This window comes from Eretmochelys imbricata, chromosome 8 (genome assembly GCF_965152235.1).
Source record: "Eretmochelys imbricata isolate rEreImb1 chromosome 8, rEreImb1.hap1, whole genome shotgun sequence".
Lineage (NCBI taxonomy): Eukaryota > Metazoa > Chordata > Testudines > Cheloniidae > Eretmochelys > Eretmochelys imbricata.
In genome coordinates, this window is record NC_135579.1 from 31,486,523 (window position 1) to 31,507,167 (window position 20,645).

The 20,645-nt window shown below is 42.1% G+C and overlaps 1 protein-coding gene across 1 annotated transcript; it reads right to left on the reverse strand.

Annotated features, from left to right (window-relative positions):
- Positions 1–1,087: 1,087 nt before the first annotated feature.
- KCNMB1 (potassium calcium-activated channel subfamily M regulatory beta subunit 1) lies at positions 1,088–18,468 on the reverse strand. Its single transcript, XM_077825178.1, has 4 exons — positions 18,332–18,468; positions 8,615–8,784; positions 6,068–6,263; positions 1,088–1,372 (listed from the first exon to the last, which is right to left on the reverse strand). The coding sequence occupies exons 2-4, from the start codon at positions 8,749–8,751 to the stop codon at positions 1,088–1,090; spliced, it is 618 nt and encodes a 205-aa protein (XP_077681304.1). The 5' UTR covers positions 8,752–8,784; positions 18,332–18,468.
- Positions 18,469–20,645: the final 2,177 nt, after the last annotated feature.

The following is a 20,645-nucleotide window of genomic DNA, read 5'->3' on the forward strand; positions in this document are numbered from 1 at the left end:
CAGCCCCCTGCCCCAGATCAGAACCCCCCACACACACACTAACTCCCTTCCGCACCCCTATCCCAGCTCTGAGCCCCCTCCCAGAGCTCACATCCTGCATCCTCTCCTGCACTACAACCCTCTTCCCCAGCCCTAAGCACACTCCCAACCTCATCCATTGCTCCACCCCAGAGCAAACACCACCAGCTGGAGCCTACACCGCTCCAGCCCTGAGCCCCCTCCTGCACCCTGAACCCCTTATTTCTGCTCAGAGCCTGCATCCACAGCTGGAGCCATTACTCCCTTCCGCACTCCAACCACTGCCCCAGCCAATGTAAGTGAGGGTGGGAGAGAACAAGTGACAGAGGGAGGGGACTGGAGTGAGTGAGGGGTGGGGCCTCAGAGAAGGGGCAGAGGCGGAGCCTTGTGGAAGAAACGGGGCAAGGGTCTTCAGTTTTGTGCAATTAAAAAGTTGGCAACCCTACCTATGCTATCCATGTCAAGAGTGCTAGTCAAACACAATGCACATGGAGTACTTTGGATTCACATTGTATACTGCAGTGAATTGGAAACTGAATGGAGAGCAAAAAGAAAAGGAGTCCTTGTGGCACCTTAGAGACTAACCAATTTATTTGAGCATGAGCTTTCGTGAGCTACAGCTCACTTCATCAGATGCATACCGTGGAAACTGCAGCAGACTTTATATATACACAGAGAATATGAAACAATACCTCTTCCCACCCCACTGTCCTGCTGGTAATAGCTTATGCATCTGATGAAGTGAGCTGTAGCTCACGAAAGCTCATGCTCAAATAAATTGGTTAGTCTCTAAGGTGCCACAAGGACTCCTTTTCTTTTTGCGAATACAGACTAACACGGCTGTTACTCTGAAACCTGAATGGAGAGCAACGGTCATTTTCAGGGAACAGGCCATCAGTGTAGGCATCAGAGAAGTCCCATGGTAATATATGGTATATAAACTCAGACAACATATCTCTTCTCTAGAACTCTGACCACTGAACCTGGTACATTTTAAGAATTACAAAGTACAGACTGAGAAGGCAGAGTGTGGGGGAAAAGGAACTTCAGCTTGTTTTGTTGTGGAACATTATATGTTTGTTTTGTATTGCCAAGCAGAAAGTACAGAAATATATTGACTGACTTTCACCATGATGATAATCAGAACTCCACCAGTCAACATAAGGGAAGGCCAGAGGAAAGCGAAGAAAAGGCCCTTTGGAGGATATAGCCTTATTAAAATGACACTTGTCTGTCTTTGTTCTGGGTCATAATAACAAGGGAAAGTCTGATGCTTTCGGAAATTTTCTGCGGCGCTTTCTATTAGCGTTTTAACTTCTTTGTCGTTCTTCAAGTTTTGTGGAATATAGGAGCACTAAAATGAGAAATCAAGATACTTGTTAGAGCAATTGTTCTACTGCAGGATGTGCAGTGACGTGAGACCTTTCTTAAAACATCACTTTACTAATTCAAACAAAAGGTTATGTGCACATCTGAGAGTATCTCTAAATATTGTCTTGCCGTTACCTTGTCCATCCCCTACCTATCTGTTGTTGTCTCCTGTCGTACACTGAGCCCCCAATCCTGCAAAGGGTTACGCACACATGTAACTTGATGCATGTGAATAGCAATTTGGAGTTGGGATGGAATTTTCCCCCAAGGTCAGATTGGCAGGAACCTTTTTTTGCTTTATTCTGAAGCATGGGATGTGGGTTGCCTGGTAGGATCATCTGGACATATCTCACCTAATCAATTCTCTACCATTGCAGGGGCATCAGACATTGGGAACACCTTAGTCCCTCCTGTTCTCTGTCTATGGCACACAAATAGTTCAGTATTCTGATGACTGGAATGCTTTCATCTAACTAAAGACAGTGGGTTCAAACTGAGGGGTATCTGGGTGAACTTTAGTGGCCTGTGGAGGTCAGCCCAATGATCTGATCTAATGGTCTATTCTGGCCTCAAGCGCTATGAATCTATGAAAAAGTGTTGTGGGAGCCAACGGGACAGCTCCTGCTCTTGGAGTGAAGCCCGTGCATAATTTTTTACAAAGCTCAGGGTTAGATTTTAAACAGAGACAATGGCTGTACTTTTTCTGTGAGTGGACAGCACCTAGCTCTGTGGCCCTTGATCCCTGACTGAGGCTTCTGGCACTGCCACAGGACCAATACATTAGTTGTACAGAAATTCCTAAATGGGCTTGGCTGGAAGGGAGCAGAGACAGTGGAACAAAGGTACGTCACTGCAGTCATGAGTTAGTCTACCACTGCTGCCATGGAGCACCTATCTTGGGGTGCTGGAGTAGGCTAAATTCCAATTATCCAAGAGTACCTGGCCAGTATGTGAGTTACTTCAGTGTGCGCCTCTCTCTATAATTAGTGAAAGACGATGACCTACTTTTTCACTGGGGGAGAAAGTATTTTAATTGGTTACACTATGAAACAATTTTGTAGCTTTCTAGTGCAAGAAATAGATAGTGATCAATGTTATTTTATTTGTATTAATGTAGTACCTATAGGCTCTAGCTGTGATTAGTACCCCATTATGATAGGTGCTAAATCACACACACCCAGTAAAGGATAGTCCCTGTACTGCAGAGCTTGCCGTCTAACTAGGTGAGACAGAAAAGAGCTGAGATGGGAAATGAAGTCAGGTGCATTTGCTTTCTCATTGTAATACAGGAGTTCAGTGGCAGAGCAGGTAACAGAGCCCCATTCTTCTGAGCGTCTATCCATGTTCCTATCCATTGGGCTCACACTGCCTCTCAGAGGAAAGGTGTTGCTGGATTCTTAATACAGCTGTCTGCCGAGAGCCATTCTTTGTCTCTGTAACTGCCTAACTTAATGGACAAAGGGAGAAAGCAGAGATCAGCTATCCAGTCATGCCTTCCTCATGGACAAGCAGGGGGCTTTCAAATGTAATTGGGAGTCCATTTAAAGAGGTATAAAATCCATTCATTGCTCTTAGAAGACAGTTTGGCAAAAACTGTGCCGACAGACTTAATTTATCGAAGAAATTATACTTCTGTTCAGATTCACAATGTTTATTGCACCATTCATTAGCACCCATTAAAGTGGGTTGGCTAAAATAAAAGCCCTTTCCCCAAATCCCAGCTATGAGTTTGGAATGCTGACTGACATTAAATTACTGGAAATGCTATTTATTTCAGAGCATTAACCCACAAGCCATTTTGAGGTACTTGCAGTACGACTATTTTCCATTTCTGGCATCTTTTTTCACCTCTTGAGTAGATAGTGTTTGTGGATCAGTTTAGCCTGACCTGGAAGTAATTTTAAAATTTCAGCTGTCGAAATGCAGAAGCTTTATCCCAAAACCAATAACCTAAACAAATGTAATATAAACAAAATGAGATTTTTTTCCCAAGGCAACAGTGACTACGACCTGAAAGAAAACCCTCTATGTGCAAAAATAAAATTGGCCCCATAAAACAATAATATTTATCTCACTGCAAATGTATTCCTAGATGTTTCAGGACTGCCCTCTGATAGAGCAAGGCCTGAAGAGGAATTCCAAGTTCATGTAGATAGGCTGAAACTAACCCCGATGCAGAGATTCACCTTAAAGTCTATGTACCATTAAAGGTCCATGTAAGTCTCATAATAGGGCTTAACTGGGGTTTCTCTCGTGCATAAGGACTTGTTCTGGCCTCCTACAGAGGGATGAGTATCACCCACTATGCTGAATATTGGACCCTAAGAGTCTACCACTGTCCTTGAACTTGCTCTCACAGACTGCCTTATGGAAAGGAGAGTATTCAGTGTACTGTCCCTAAATGTCTGAGATTCCCTATAGTTGGAGTTTCACAGGGGCAGAGAAATTTTCCCCCCAAAGCTAAAGGTTTTGTATGTTTACTTAATTTTTAATCTTGAGATCTTAAATCCACCTCAGATCTGTGAAAACCATTTTAATTTAAAAGCTAAACTCACTCCATTTTCAAAGAAGTGTTGACCAAGTCTCTACATTTAAACACATTTTTTTCTTCTTGCTATTACTTGTGTGCATAGCCCCTGTAATTTTGCCTGCAAGTAGCAATTCTGTACAATGAGATACTACATGCAGCTTTTCTACAGATCTTAGAATTGCCATATGTTTGAACTATAGAGGAATATAGACCTTATATTTGCAAAGCTTGCAACAGCCTTTGAAGATTGACCCTCCGCATTTCCAAATGCTCCAAACTATCTGCATGTTTAAATCCCATCGTGCTTCATAATGTTTAATATATATTCTTCAGTCTTGAAATGGACTTTGAAGTGATGATTGACCCAAGCTGCTAAAGTCAGATATGGAATTTTCTGAAGTCTTGTAAGGGTCAAGGGCACCTGGCATTTTGGTTTGGGTCCTTCTCTTATTTTGATGATGTACCAAGGAAATAAAAATCTCCTAAACTAATCCTTACTGTTTTTCTTACGTGCACTCTAGTAATTCTGTGCTTTTAGCATTCAAAACTCTCTCTACTCACAACACTCTAATCTATGTTTCTTAGTCAAAAGTAAGTACAGGACAGCATAATGGACTGAAGACATATCTACAACAATCCTACACTTTCTCCCCACATCTCACTTTAAACCATTCTGCAATGTATGAAATGTCAGTCTTTCCATGAAACTGGCAGCTCATTCACATACCATACAACCAGACACAGGCATTCTCAAACGCACACATTTTTTGCTTCCTATCTTATTTTTTCCCTTATTTATTCCCTCTTAAAGCTAGCTTGCTGAGTGAAACCATGAATTTTCACTTCACATGCAAGAAATATTTCAGTGAATGTTCAGGAACTCGCTGCAGGGTGATATTTTGCTGTTTCTAGGGTTGAAAATGTTTCCCTCCCCTTCACTGAAAAAGGTGTAATTCTGGAGGTTTGGTTCAACTTGCTATAAAGATGGGGACAAATTGTAGAATTCAGGCCTATATTCTGGTTTGGGTTGTGAACATCCTAAAGTTCAAGGGTGCTTGGATCTGAACATTTTGGTTTACACCCACCCCATGAGAGTCGAGAGCTTGTTTTTGTGAAAAAAAGTAGTCACTGAAATCTTCCCCGTGTTTAGGAACCACATTCAACCCACATCTTGTTGGATGTTCTGAAATGGTTGCTTCACTTCCAGTGGCAGGCTGGGGGACCAGACCTTGCCATTTTAAAAACGCTACAAGACAGTTGATGCCAGACAGGCGCACAAGTGGAGGTATTGGAAATGACATGAGGACATGTTTGTTTCCAGACTGCCATCCCAGGTTAGACCTGCCAAGTTATTCAAGACTTTGGACACTCCCTGGAAATGAAGCTGAATTCCCAGCTGTCAAGGTTCCCACAGCCCTTCCTGGAATGGAGCTCCACCATTATACACGGTGCAACCTCTGCCACGGTTTTGTTTTAGTAACACTCCCATCTATTCAAGGGTATTTCCAAGCTCAAGTTTCTGTTGCAACAGTGGGTAGAAACAGTTGCAGATTACACCAAGAACAAACCCAGCTGCTGGATTGGGTGCCCACATTCCCAGTTTATTGACTCCCACCTGAGGTGTACCAAACCCACTGGTGTTTCATGTTCCCAAACCTCCACCTTTTCCCCCTTCTACCTCCCACCTTATTTCCTGTATTCCCCAAATGGGAGTGAACTTTAGGGCTCTGTTTTTAATCAGGGCCACATTTAACCTCAACCTACCCCAGGGTTATTCAACAAACGCTTGCGTGAACCACACATGTTGATCTATTCCTCTGAATTGTGCTTCAGCGTGCAGAGATTTATGTATATTTTATGCTTATAAATGTTTAATAGTTATTTTTGGTTGATGTAATTGCTTCTCAAATATTACCTTAAATATGTCTGATATTGCATTTATAATACATGCCAAATTTGTCCTCACTCTGAATTTTTCAACATTTGCTTTGGTCTAAGCAGAAGCATTGGCATGAAGAAAGACTAACAAGTCTGTGCTCTATTTTCAGTTAATTCACTAGTGCTTTGCTTGGTTATAAAAATAACCTGCTGAACCACATGTGACAAATATGAACAGTGATTCTGATGAATACATTTAAATCCCAATACCTTGGGATTTCTTTCTTGTGTTTCTTCGGTATGATAGAGCATAACCTCTTGTCCTGAGAAGTTCAAATCAACCAACACCTCTAGACAAGGATACTGGAAAATGTTTTCATCGCCTTCACCATTGTTGAACGAGCACTGGACTTTGTCCTTGATGTTGGTTTTGAGCAGTTTGCACGTAGTTTCTTTGGTCCAAACACTATAAAACAAATCATACTGCTTTTAAATGCTTTGTTGACAGCTTTTTCACAGCATGATTCTGTCTAAGCGCTGTTGACAACTTTTCCACCATAGTGGTGTTTCGTGTGTCATTAAGCCGTCAGCAGTGTGGTGGGCTGGGGGTGTGGATAGAGTGTGTATGCAAGGGCTCTGAGCCAAACCCAAACAGACAGATAGGGTGGGTTAGGATTAGAGGCAGTGCACAGAAGATATGGATTTTTACTCACCCATTAGCCATTCATTGGATGGATTTAGAGGCAGATTTTATCTCCCATGCTTGGATGTGTTGGAAGTTGGCACCCCCAAAAGAACAACAGAAAAACTAGGGTTTGTTTGTGTGAATTCTAATACTGGTTGGTAAATATTTTAAATGTGGATGCACGTGTTTTTTTTTTTCTCTGTACTTGCAGAGACCTGAATGAAAATTTGACCTTGTATATGTTCTGAAATACAGTTTAGCATATTAGAGCTTTAGATCAGGGGTGGGCAAACTTTTTGGCCCGAGGGCCACATTGGGGTATGGCAATTGTACGGCAGGCCAGGAATGCTCACAAAATTTGGGGTAGGGGTGCAGGAGGGGGTGAAGGCTCTGTGGTGGGGCCAGAAATGAGGAGTTCAGGGTGTGGGAAAGGGCTCCGGACAAGGGCAGGGAGTTGGGGTGTGTTGGGGGGGGTGAGGGCTCCAGCTGGGGATGCTGGGGTTGGGGGTACAGGAGGGTGCTTTGGGCTGGGACCAAGGGGCTCAGAGAGCAGGAGGGGGATCAGGGCTAGGGCAGGGGTTTGGGGCAGGGGTGCAGGTTCTGGGTGGTGCTTACCTCAAGCAGCTCCTGGAAGCAGCGGCATGTCTCCCACCCGGCTCCTATGCAGAGGCATGGCCAGGTGGCTCCACACTCTGCCCCATCCGCAGGTGCCACCCCTGCAGCTCCCATTGTCTGCGGTTCCTGGCCAATGGTCACTTGGGGGTGGGCAGTGTGTGGAGTCCCCTGGCTGCCCCTATGCGTAGGAGCTGGAAGGGGGACATGCTGCTGCTTCCGGGAGCCACGCAGAGCCACAGCATGTGCAGAGCAGGGCAAGCCCTGGATCCTAATCCCAGGCAGGAGCTCAAGGACCAAATTAAAACATCTGAAGGGCTGAATGTGAGTTTGCCTACCCCTGCTTTGGATGTTTCAGAAAAATAAAAAACCTTTTAACTAATGTTTGGTAACTCTCAAATCCTATATTTACTGCAGGTTTTCACTTCTTTGTCTTTATTAAGAGGGTCATTTGCATGATTGAATACATAGGAACTTTGCACGAGGCTTTCAGCAGCTTTTTTCCTAAGCATATCACTGAATGTTGTTAACAGCTGTGGCAAGCTAGGAACTTCATGGCTATAGTTATGCTCCACACCATGGCTACTCAGATTTTCATGGTGACAGCAAGGATAAAACTTTATCAGCCTGATCCAGAAGCCCCAAGCCTCCTACCTTGGGTGCTAAAACAGGATCCTAGCAACAGGGGACTTGTGTGTATGTGTATCCATGTATATAAATCTATTTACACAGAAAAATCTGTCCATAAAGAAAACAAAAATATGCACGCTTACTGGTATGATATCAAATTAGAAATTGAACTGTGGACCTCTAGACCCTAGCAGGGACTGCAACCAACTTGTGTCCTTTGCAGACTGATTGGGCATTTTCCCATGGTATGTGGGGGTTGGGGGAGAAGAGAACCTGTAATTAGCTCTGATGAGTGGGTTACACTAGTTCATTACAAAATGCTTCCAGTGGTTAAAGAGTTAAAGTTTAGGACTATAGACCTGGCTTATTTGCTAGAGGTCATACATTCTTGCTAGGGCTGGTTTGAATATATTCATCAAAACTTTTTTTTTAAAGAGAATATGGCTTTTGAACATAAACTATTGTTGTTGAAGATTTGCAGTGTTTTTTGCTAAATTGAAAAATGTTTTTCAAAACCAAAAGCCAAAATGTTCTCAGTGAAAACCTGAAAAATTCTGTGAGAAACATTGAACAAAATAAAAGTTTTTCCCTTTTTTCTGAAACTTTCACAGAAAATTAGAATGCATTTCTGGATCTGCTGTGATTCTAATCCTGAAAGGATGTCTTCCTGTGTCAGATGCTTCCCCATAACTCTATTAACTATTCATGATTAACAGCTTCCCTCCCCACTTCATGCTATCTAAAATCAGCTTGTAAGCTCTTTATGGCAGCATCCTTTGATTTGTTCTGTGAAGCACCTAAGGCACTTTTGGGCTCCACAAAAATAATAACCATGATAACGACAGAAAAACACAGGCTGATGGTTATAACAAAAGAATAACTGCAGTTACCTGTTCACGTAGGATGGCATAATTGTGATCCCAACAAAAAAGTACATCATCACTGAGCATGCAACCATTCCTAGTCCCAGGCACAGTGCCCTGGTCTCCCCTCGCTTCTGTGCAGTCACCAATTTTTTCCCCAACATGATTTAGTGTTATGGATTCTGAAATTTCTTGTTCTGGAGTAAAACATAAAAACAGGGGAAAATGCAACCAGAATCATCATCAGATTTAGTATTAGATTTAATATAAACTCTTAAGAGGCTTTGATTCAAGATATTGCAAATCGTGAGGGGTTTAGGGGAATCTGATCCATTACAGCTCCTCACTCACATTAAAATTTAGAAGGCAGTCAAGTAAGTCCAGTAAAAGAAAATACTGACTCCAATTTTGTTATAAAAGGCTCTGGAGGTGATCCCGGCAATTACAAGCTACTAAGCCTAACTTCAGTACCAGGCAAATTGGTTGAGACTGGAGTAAAGTATAGAATTATCAGACACATAGATGAACACAGTTTGTTGGGGAAGAGTCAACATGGTTTTTGTACAGGGAAATCATGCCTCACAATCTACTAGAATGCTTTGGGTGGGGGTCAACAAGCATGTGGACAAGGATGATCCAGTGGATACAGTGTACTTAGATTTTGAGAAAGCCTTTGACAGGTTCCCTCACCAAAAGCTCTTATGCAAAGTAAGCTGTTCTGGGATAGGAGGGAAGGCTCTCTCATGGATCAGTAATTGGTTAAAAGACAGGAAACAAAGGGTAGGAATAAATTATCAGTTCTGAGAAAGGAGAGAGATAAATAGTGGTGTCTCCCAGGGGTCTCTATTGGGACCAGTGCTGTTCAACATATTCATAAATGATCTGAAAAAATGGGGAAACTGTGAGGTGGAAAAATTTGCAGATGATACAAAAGTACTCAAGATAGCTAAGTCCTGGGCAGACTGCGAAGAGTTACAAAGGGATCTCACAAATCTGGGTGACTGGGCAACAAAATGGCAGATGAAATTCACTGTTGATAAATGCAAAGTAATGCACATTGGAAAACACAATCCCAACTATATATACAAAATGATATGATCTAAATTAGCTGCTGCCACTCAAGAAAGATCTTGGAGTCATTGTGGATAGTTCTCTGAAAACATCCACTCAATGTGCAGCGGCAGTCAAAAAAGCAAACAATGTTGGGAATTATTAAGAAAAGGATAGATAATAAGACAGGAAATATCATATTGCTTCTATATAAATCCATGGTATCCCACATCTTGAATACTGCATGCAGATCTGGTCATCCCATCTCAAGAAAGATATATTGGAATTGGAAAAGGGACAGAAAATGGCAACAAAAATGTTTAGGGGTATGGAACAGCTTCCATATGAAAAGAGTAATGAGACTGGGACTGTTCAGCTTAGAAAAGAGATGACTAATGGGGGGGATATTATTGAGGTCTATAAAATCATGATGTGTGTGGAGAAAGCAAATAAGGAAGTGTTATTTACTCCCTCTCATATCACAAGAACTAGGGGTCAGCAAATGAAATTAATAAGCAGCAGGTTTAAAACAAACAAAATGAAGTATTTCTTCACACAACGCACAGTCAACCTGTGGAACTCTTTGCCAGAGGGTGTTGTGAAGGCCAAGACTGTAACAGGGTTAAAAAAAGTGGATAAGTTCATTGAGGAGAGAGGTCCATCAATGGCTATTAGCCAGGATGGGCAGGAATGCAAAACAATGCTCTGAAGTGTCCCTGGTCTCAGTTTGCTGGAAGCTGGGAATGGAATTGGATGGATCACTTGATTACTTGTTCTGTTCATTCCCTCTGAAGTACCTGACATTGGCCACTGTCGGAAGACAGCTTATTTGGCTAGATGGACCATTGGTTTGACCCAGTATGGCCGTTCTTATGTATTATACTGTGTGAAATACCCAGTTTGGCAAATTCAGTGCTACACAGGGTCATGAACTATGTTCCCTCTAAGCTGTGCAGTTGGATGTCTGCCCAGGAGTGATTCAAGTGCCACACACTTGATTAGCAGAGCCGTGCATATCCAGCAGCATGTGTTCAGCTGCCCCTATCCCTGCTGCTTGGCAGCCATGTTGCTCCTGCCCTCTGCCTTGGAGCCCTGCTGCTCCTGGAACCCTCCCGCTGGCTGTGCAGAGCGGTGGGAGGGTTATGCTGATGTCCGGGTGTCCCCCTCCCTCTGCCCCATACTCGGGTGAAAGTAAATTAGAGGACTTACTGGTCCTGAGCAGGGGGAGTGGCCTCAACTGGAAGAGGCGTGGCCTTAACCTGGAAGAGGCAGGGCCTTAAATCCCCGGGCCCCTTAAATCTTGATTTAAAGGGCCTGGGGCTCCAGCTGTGGTAGTGGTGGCTGGGAGCCCGGGGCATTTTAAATCACCCCCGAGCTACCAGCTGCAGAGGCGGCTGGGAGCCCTGGGGCTCGGGGACGATTTAATGGGCCCAGGGCTCCAGCTGCTGCTACTGCAGCAGAGCCCCGGACCTTTTAAATCAGTGAGGAGCCCTGGGGGCTCCTGGCTGCCACCGCTACCCTGTGGCTCGGGGCTCTGGCAGAGATTTAAATCCCTTTAAATCCCTTCTGGAGCCCCACCACCACTACCCCAGGGCTCGGACAGCAGGGCTCCAGCAGAGATTTAAAGGGCACCAGGATGGTAGTGGGGGCTGGAGCTCCAGGGCCCTTTAAATCCCCGCCAGAGCCCCGCCACCACTACCCCAGGGCTTTAAATTGCAGTCTGCGAAAGCCGGTCCCGGTAAGGCACACTGGCTCTTACCGGTACGCTGTACCGGGGCATACCCAATTACTTTCACCTCTGCCTGTACTCCATCTCTGCAGAGCAGGGGAGAGGGGACAGGGCTCAGGACTCTGAGCAGGAGAGGGTCTGAGTGAGTGCCTTAAAGAGACAGCGCAAGGTCTCTTAGAGACTTCCACCAGCAGCCAGCACACACAATCAATCTCTCTCTCTCTCTAACAGCACATGTTCTCTCAGAAACTTCCCCAGCTGGCAGCATACACACTGTTTCTGACTGTGTGTGTGTGTGTGTGTGTGTGAGACACACACACACACACACACATGTATTGTTGTTGTTATTACTTCTTGGTACTTCCTGCAATGCACATATGTTCTCTGTAATTTTATACTTTCAAAGTGCTGTTATTTTAGGTTTTTGACTGGTCTATGCATTTTATAACTTTTATTTCTCTCTTACACTTAAAGTTAATTCTTTGAGAAGTGAGTTCTAAGATGCCTAACCTGTCCTGGAGTAATTATCCCTAGGGTAACTTTTTAAAAATATATATTATATAGTGGTTTTTTTTTTAAATTTCTACTGGTGGCACACATCCTCACATTACCTCAGTGCACATAAAATTGATTCCGCACATGGATGGAAAAAAATAGAGGGAACATTGGTCATGGAGGGTGTGAATGGATATTTATTCTAGGGTTGTAAGAACAATTGGCAATAAAATGTGAAACCTCAGGAACGGTGTTCACCTAAACCTGCTGTGGTTAGGATTGGACAGTGATTTAGACATTTCTACCTAGTCAGCACCAGCATTCAATTAATTGCTATTGCTGGTGGTAGTGTGACAGTGGGGAATGTTAAGAAAAATGCTAATCTAGGTAAAGTAATAGAGTTCTTCTGTACAATGGACTGAATTTGGGGGTTTGGAGTGTTCTTATCCCCCTTTGTTAAATAGAAGTCTAAATGATAACCTCACTAATACTGATGATGATTTCTATGGAATTGCAGCAATTGAAATTAATGAGTTCTGAAAATTACTGCTATTCATCCATATTCTCTCTGCCAGTTTAGCATGATTGATGTTTAGCAAATAAGAATATATATATACACACACACACACACTCCCAGCTGTGAACTGCAGCCATACTGCTCTTTCTTGTGTGTGTGTGTGTGCACGTGTGTGTGTACACACACTCCCACCTGTGAACTTCCAAATTATACTGGTGATGCCCATCAATGACATACATATATATACAATCTATATGCATATGCGCCATTGATGGGCATCACCAGTATAATTTTTTTAATGGAAATAGGGTGTAAACCACACTTGCAGAAATCATATTTTCAGCAGACTGATAAGATTTGTTGGGGGGAGAGACAGTAGAGAAGTGGGGTGGGGGAATAATCCAGCAGGCTGAATTAAACCCACCTAGCCCCAGTTCTTCAGTTTGTTGCACATGGATTATCCTTGCATCCATACCGCCTCATGCTGATGTCACAGAGTCTCTGTGGAGGCTCAAGGGTTTGCCTAGGTGGTGTCAACTGTGAGCTTAGAGCAAACATCTTCTAGTCAGAGTTTAAAAGAGGCAGCTACTTACCACGTTCATCAGTGATGGATGGGTATAAGAAGGGTTAAGGCTCAGTTTTGGCAAGCGGAGGGACCCTGATTCAGCAAAGCACTTAATCATATGTTTAAATCTATCCCATTCAACAAATCACGAAAGCACATGCTTAAGTGCCATTGAGGTTTAACATCAAGGTGAAGTCAATGCCTAAGGCTGAACAGGTGCTCATGCATTTGGCTGATTAGGAATGGACTGGTGAACAGGAATGCAAGAATTATTCCACAGTGAAGGGCTAAACCACAGAACTGTTTTGTTGTTTCTAGCATTTTGGCCACAATCCTTTGATGAGTTACCCTTAAATAGGTGCCTGCCTCCCACCCCCGCTCCCAGAATCCACCGGACTTCAAAATGTCACTGCAGGAAGCATTGTCTGGAGAAGAATAAAAACCAAGACAATTGCTGTGGTGAAAGGAACTTTAAAGATGCCATCAGCTTTTGAGAGGAGGAGCTGAAGAAGAATGTGATGATATTAATATGTGGCTTTCTATTTTAATTATCTTTCAGTCATTCAACCATGGCATTATTGTCATTTGACTGGTTAATTTTGATAGTCAAATGACCAGATATTTGGACAGTTAAGACTTTGCTGCTGTTAGAAAAATAATTTTATAGCAGCCATTAGTATTAGCATGGTTACTAACAACAACTATATTCTCTCATGTGATTTCATTGATGCTGTTATGTTGATAGCACAGCACACCCTGAGGTTAGTGGAACTGCTGGGTGGGGGTTTAAGTGGGGGAGGGTTACAAATATTGAACAAAGAGATGATTGGTGTTCTAAGGTTTCTTTGGAAACATAATTGTTCCTCATTGAGTAATAGCATTTAGTTGCAGTATGGAAAATTTGTTCAGTTCAGTATAAAATTCCACCCTAAAAAGGTATTTAGACCCATTGTGAGCTCTGCTAGAGAGACCAGCTTTGAAGAGAATCAGTTCAATGAAGTTCAAGTACAATTTGCTGAGGTTCCCAATCAAAAAGCATCTTCTTCTTAAATTGACAATTGGACCCACAAACCATATCTGATTTCTGAGGTGTGGTATGGTGATGGCACTACATGCAGCCATATGGGATTCAGACCTTGGGACTGCTATCAGACTTGTGCTCCCTTCTCCTACAAACCCATAGCCCAGGCACACACACTTCAATGGCAGGATGCTGATGGAGATCAGTGAAAATCAGAATTTCCATCCTTTTGGAAATTCTAACATTTCAACATTTGTTTTTATCCTGAAATGGGGCAAAGTTGAACCATCAACCATTTTTTTAATGGAACAAAAGTTCCCTAAAATTTTGACTCAGACATGAAATAAAACATTTTGTTTTGAATCAACTTGACAATAAACTGCACCATGCGGCTTGGGCAGAAGGGAGACTGTGGTGCAACATGAGAGATGTAGTCTGGCCACGGAACCTGGCCCAGAGAAGAGAATGAGGATGTGGGGAACCCAAACTGCAACTCCCAGGAGGCAGTGCTGTACAAACTACTGATACAGCTTAATGATGAACCAACACTAAACAAAGTGCTTTGGTTCAGTTCAACAACTGAAATGTTTCAATTCAGGTCAAACTGACCTGCCACAAAATATTTTGATTTGATTTTTCTGATGGAAAGCCAAAAAAATTGGCAAAAGTGACATTTTTCTTGCATTTTCTACTGAAAAATCCTTTTGTTGGAAAATTCTTAACCAGCTCTATCAATCACATGGAATTCACCCATATGGTCCTAACAAAGATCCCTTTTCAATGAGTCAGGAAAAAGTTAAAGCACCCGGTGCGTCCTCCCTCCTCCCCGCCAATAGAAAATGACTTCCAGAGCCAAAATGTTGCCATTTGTGCCTGTTAGCAGAATTACAGTGGTTAAGTATCCATCCCAGTTATACTGTGAGACAATGCAGGAGACCAATCCCCTCATCATATGTAAAACAAGAAGTTATTGCCCTGGGACTATTAACCAAAGAAATAATGCAATTATGAGAACTGTTAATCAGTAGCTCTGTCTCTCTCTTGGGATGTCTGCTGCATCCATTAATTTGCACTTCTCTTGCACCTTTCATCTAATCATCCCAAAGTATTTGTCAGTTTGTTTAAGCCTCACAGCATCTCTTGAAGCTAGATAGCTAATTTACACAGTGGTAAACTGAGGTACGGGAAGGCTAAGGGGCTTGAGCAGAGTTACAGCAGCCAGTGGCAGAACAGGAAATACCAGATTTCTTGACTTCAGTTCTCCTATGCTAACTGCTGCACAATCCTGCGTCTCAAAATTCCCAAAGCAGTTCAGATACATTTCTGCTCCACCCCAAAACAAACAAATGATAAATTATGCAAGGAACGTTAACAGGAAAGACTCCTCTAAAACCATCAGACAGCACTTCTACAAGCACCATGTGATGGGCCAGATCCCCAGGCAGCGTTATCCAGAGTAGCTCCATTGACTCTTGTGTTGCTTTCACCTGTTTATACCAGCTGAGAATCTGGTCCCTAAAACTGAAAAGTTCCTTTGTCCTTTTTTTATGCGTATAAATTGAGTGAGTGGATGAAGAGATGATGTAGCAAAAATTGTAAAACCACACTTAGCGTGTATATAGAAACTCCCCTGAAGAAAAGCTGGGGATGTAAGATGGGACAGTAAAGTTCAGTGACATTGACCTGATATACTTATTTTTTTAAACCCCTTGCATATACAAATAACCATTCAGATGTTTTACTAGTTCTTGTTAATGATAAAAACCCTCCATTTTCTGGTTTGGAAGACAAATGAAGGTGCTCTCTGTGCCTGCACACGTGCGTCTGTACACACGTGTGTAGAAGGGTGATATTACGTAATATAAATTTTCCCACTGTCTCCAAAGAGTTAATTATGGCACATCATAAACTCTGATTCATATTTATGTTCCTTATTTTATTCTGAACTATTCTATCAGGAGCAACCTCAAAAAAGGCTAATTTCTAAGTGTTTCCTCTACCAAAGTTAGTAAACATTTGACAAATGAAATATGAAAAATTTAATTGGCCTGGGAAGAGTTACTGTTTTAAATCTGGAGACACTGAAGGGGAGCACATGTGGATTTAAGTCCTGCTTCAGTGTAGCCATAATTCTGAAGCTGCTAGTGTGCCTCCATAACTATTAGGAAAATATAAGCTTTTCATAATCCCCCCCCCCCGCCAATCTTTTTGTTCGGTCTAGTTAAATTATACAGTACATTCGCTGTACAATTTCAACGTATAATCACCACGGTGACAGCTGCTGGTGATAATACTAGGGATGGGTTTGGAGCTGAATACCCAAATTTGATTAGTAGACTTTTTATCTTCGATGGGGAAACTCCCCCCTCCTCCTTTTCTTCAGGGACCTTTTGTTCCTGTGACCTTCCTTGATTAAGGATGAAACTCCCTTCCTGGTTAATCCATGCTGCTCCTAGATTTGATGCAGAAATCACGAGTGATAAGAGTCCACAGCACTCACAGACACCTGTCAGAGCAAAGAAGGAGAAATTGACCTCCTCCACTGGCTCCCTTGGTGAAGCCTCTTTAGTGTGGAACTGAGGTAGGCAGTAAATACTAACAGAGTTAATCGCTAATAGAGGAACCTTGTCCTGCACCATTCATTGAATTTCCTATAAACATTTAGCTTTTAAATGAACAGCGGCTGTGGATGTTATGTTGCATTACACCAATGTGCGTAGTGGTCATTTGGATCTATGATGATTAACTAATAATACTCTAAATAGGCCCTGACCTAATAGCCTCTAATTTCCCTGAATTACACAGCTGCTCTGTGAGTCTGAATTTAATCAAGAAGCCACTTTGAGAGCTGTTTGTAAATAGCCATCTATTTATTATCTAAAATGTTAACTCTTTAACAGCCATCCGGTTTTATAGCCCTTGGAGTACTCTGTTCTGGCCTGGCCTGCATTAAAAAGAGAAGTGCCACTTTCCCTGGCCTCCTAGGAAGAAGGCTCCATTTAGTGACCTCAGAGAGATTATTGCCGGTTTATTGGTAATGCAGTTCATGGATAGAATAAATAACAAGTAAATAAGGAGAGACAATCTGTACAGAATCATAGAGCCATACATTCAGGTAGGGGTCGTTTGTTTCTGTGTGTTTGTGTGTGTGTGGGGAGGGGGAGGGGGGCTTAACTCTTGACAGCAAAGCTATTGGAGCCTGTACAGTCACCAGCATCTTGAAATGGAATTATGGACCATAATTCAAAATCTGCTCTCTTGTTTTTAGTGTATACATTTTTAAACCAGTTTGGATCCTTTCCCTTCCATGTACTGCCCTCTGGCCTACTGTGACCTCCTGGCCTGCTCCCCACCTCATGTCCTGGGCACCTTCATGTAGTGTGTCCTGGCTTGGGTATTTGGACTGATGTTCAAGATTTTGGACTGATGTTCAAATTTTCCTTTCCCTACTTTTGCATCTCCAAGCCCTCTTTTGCTTGCTAGTCTCTGTTAGATTGTTTTGCCCATAATATTGAGAGTCACAGCAGTCCCCATTCCTGAGAGACCCAATTACAACCCCTTGAAATCAAAAGTAAAACTATTACAAGAAAGCAAATTAAGTTTCCGATCCCATTCTGTGTATCTGGTATTTACAGTAAAGGGTGATGCTGAACCAAAGGAGAAAAGACACATAGTTTTACATCTCCCCACCATATAGAGACCTGGATAGCTAAACCACTACCAGTTTATACCATGTTTGACATCCATGGGGTGTAAATTTGATAATGTGATTAAAGCATTGTTCACATGACAAAACTAGACTGGAGGAAAAAGCTGGATATTTCTTATGTCAAAAACTGTAAAGTAGGAGTGAGATGTCAGGGAGTAACAATTGGTTAGCTCTGATTTCTAATGCTTTATATAATAATTTGAACAACTGCTCTTATTCAGTCTGGTATCTCTAATGTATTTCTTCTGAACGCTCCCTATTATGATTCTGCACCCTATTTGGCCATTTGAGACTGGAATTTCAAAGAAGTCTGAGATAGGTGCCCAGTTCCCTTTAAGGCACCCAACTCCCTTAAGCTCTTTGAAAAGCCCAGTCGCAGTGCTCCTGATGCTAAGGACATTTGCTAATAAGTACTGGCCCTGAAAGAGCAGCAGTTCCCCCACGTTGTGTTATTCACAAGCTATTAGCATCATGCGAATTGAAATATTGAAATAACTTTATGATGTATATCTGAAAGATGAAAACTAGATAACGGCTTTTCCCCTACCTTAAAAGTTAGCTGTGTGTCCAGAAGCGGTCCTGTATATTTATAAAAGCTGTTTCTTCTCAAAGGCTGTCCCACACATTCCTAAGGCAAAACTTTCTCAGTGGTACTTACAGTCACTGGCAGATGCTACTCTTTCAGAGTCTTTAGCTCATGACATAGTTTCTGTTGTTTAACTGATCCTGGTAGGTGAAAACCTTTCCACACCAGTGATGAAACAGCAAAACCTAGAGTTAAAAGCTTTCCCTTCCAGGACTCCTCTGGGTTTGTTTTGCTGTGGCTGAACTCTGAGCTTATTTCCCTATTATGAAGATTCCTGTTACCATAAATGGTAAGGTATGAATGGATGCAGTCCTTTTAAGATTAATTGCTGAAAAGTAGAAAGCCACAATGTTCAGAGGCTTGACTCTCGTTTCCACTAAAGCTCCTTTCCTGTGCTCTGGCCATGTAAAGGTAATTCAAAGCAGGTCTGCTTATGTTCTCTTTACACTGCCAGGGCACTAGAAATTGACTTTAGTATAAAAGAGAATCGGGCACTTTGTGTTCAATCTAAAAGTAATGACCCTGCTACCAATGACAGTTTTTTTAAAAAAATGATACATTACACCCATGGGCAAGAAAACTAAAGTAATCTGAACTTGTATTCACTATTCTGAAGTTAGCTAACTGCATTTAAGTTTTATTTTTGGAGTTAAAGGATCCTGATCTTTTCTAAAGATCAAAATGCCAGGGCTGTACGTAAAAACTGAGCATGTGATTACTGTTGCATATGCAAGCAGTGCTCTAGAGGTAGATGCCTATCTGGATCTCTACATGCACAAAATTTAGATGCAGAATTGCAGTATGTGCGTATTTAATATACCACACAGTCATGCTTCGCTTCGTGATATTTTGAAAATTAGGCCTTCAGAGAATTTAGACAAGTAATAAGAAACAGATTGATACAGAATGAAACGAGTTCTACACACAATCAGCATAGTGCAGACAGCAGTAACACCAGCCTTCCCTTCCAATGTGCCTGAGTCTTAATCTTGGAAAGTCATGCTGAGTTGACACTTTCAGGAAGAGTGCTTTAGTGGCAACAGTGTTGGAAATATTCTTTTTTATGTTGACACCTTATTGTCCAGTAGGTCTTGAGTTAAGTCTGACAATTCTTTCCACATAGGCCACAGAAAAGCCACCAGCTACTAATCATTTTTTGTTTCCATTGATTTTGGTCAGAGTTGAGCTAATAGACAATGGCATTGCAGCAGTGTAAATCAGAGCAGAGTTCAGCAAAATCAATTTTTTCTTGTAATGCTTTTATCTAACTCCCAGTGTGATGCTATAACTTAAAGGATGAATGTGAGACTTGGAAATATAAGCAGGGAGATATTAAGTAGGAGCAAGAAGGTGGTTTTACTTCTATACACAGCTTCACTGAGACTATTTCTGGATTACTGTGCCTAGTTTAGGTGTCCAAAAAGATGTTGAAAAAATTGGTTCAGAAAAAAGCTTTAAACAATGAGGTCTAGAAAACATGCCTTCTAGTGAGAGACTAAAGAAGCTCAAACTACCGGTATTTAGTTTATCCAAGGTGACTTGATTATGACTTAGAGGTGACTTGATTATGGTCTTCAAGTATCTACATGGAGAGGAGATTTCTGATGGTAAACTACTCTTTTTAATATAGCAGAAAAAGTCATAACATGCTTCATAAAGTAACTATGCAGTGTGTTGGAAGCTGAAGTTATACAATTTGGACGAGCAATAAGGTGCAAATCTTTAACAGTGAGGGTAAAACCATTAGAAGAAACTTACTTAGAAAAGTAGTTGTCAAGGTTCCTTCCCCACTCTGAACTCTAGGGTACAGATGTGGGGACCTGCACGAAAGACCCCCTAAGCTTATTCTTACCAGCTTAGGTTAAAACTTCCCCAAGGTACAAACTTTTACCTTTTGCCCTTGGACCTTATGCTGCCACCACCAAGCGTGTTAAACAAAGAACAGGGGAAGTGCCCACATGGAGACGTCTTCCCCCCCCAAATATCCCCCCAAGCCCTACACCCCCTTTCCTGGGGAAGGCTTGATAAAAATCCTCACCAATTTGCATAGGTGTACACTGACCCAAACCCTTGGATCTTAAGAACAATGAAAAAGCAATCAGGTTCTTAGAAGAAGAATTTTAATTAAAGAAAAAGTAAAAGAATCACCTCTGTAATCAGGATGGTGAATACCTTACAAGGTAATTAGATTCAAAACAGAGATTCCCTCTAGGCAAAACCTTAAGTTACAAAAAGACACAAAAACAGGAATATTCATTCCATTCAGCACAGCTATTTTACCAGCCATTTAAACAAAACAGAAATCTAACGCATATCTAGCTAGATTACTTACTAAGTTCTAAGACTCCCTTCCTTCTCTGTTCCCAACAAAGCATCACACAGACAG

Bases quoted from the DNA above. Each gene is read 5' to 3' on its own strand.
- KCNMB1 (XM_077825178.1), bottom strand. From the start codon at position 8,751: ATGTTGGGGAAAAAATTGGTGACTGCACAGAAGCGAGGGGAGACCAGG. The intron at 6,264-8,614 runs GTAACTGCAGTT...TTTGTTTTATAG, and splicing joins ATGCCATCCTACGTGAACAG to TGTTTGGACCAAAGAAACTA. The intron at 1,373-6,067 runs GTATTGGGATTT...TTCTCATTTTAG, and splicing joins CACAAGAAAGAAATCCCAAG to TGCTCCTATATTCCACAAAA.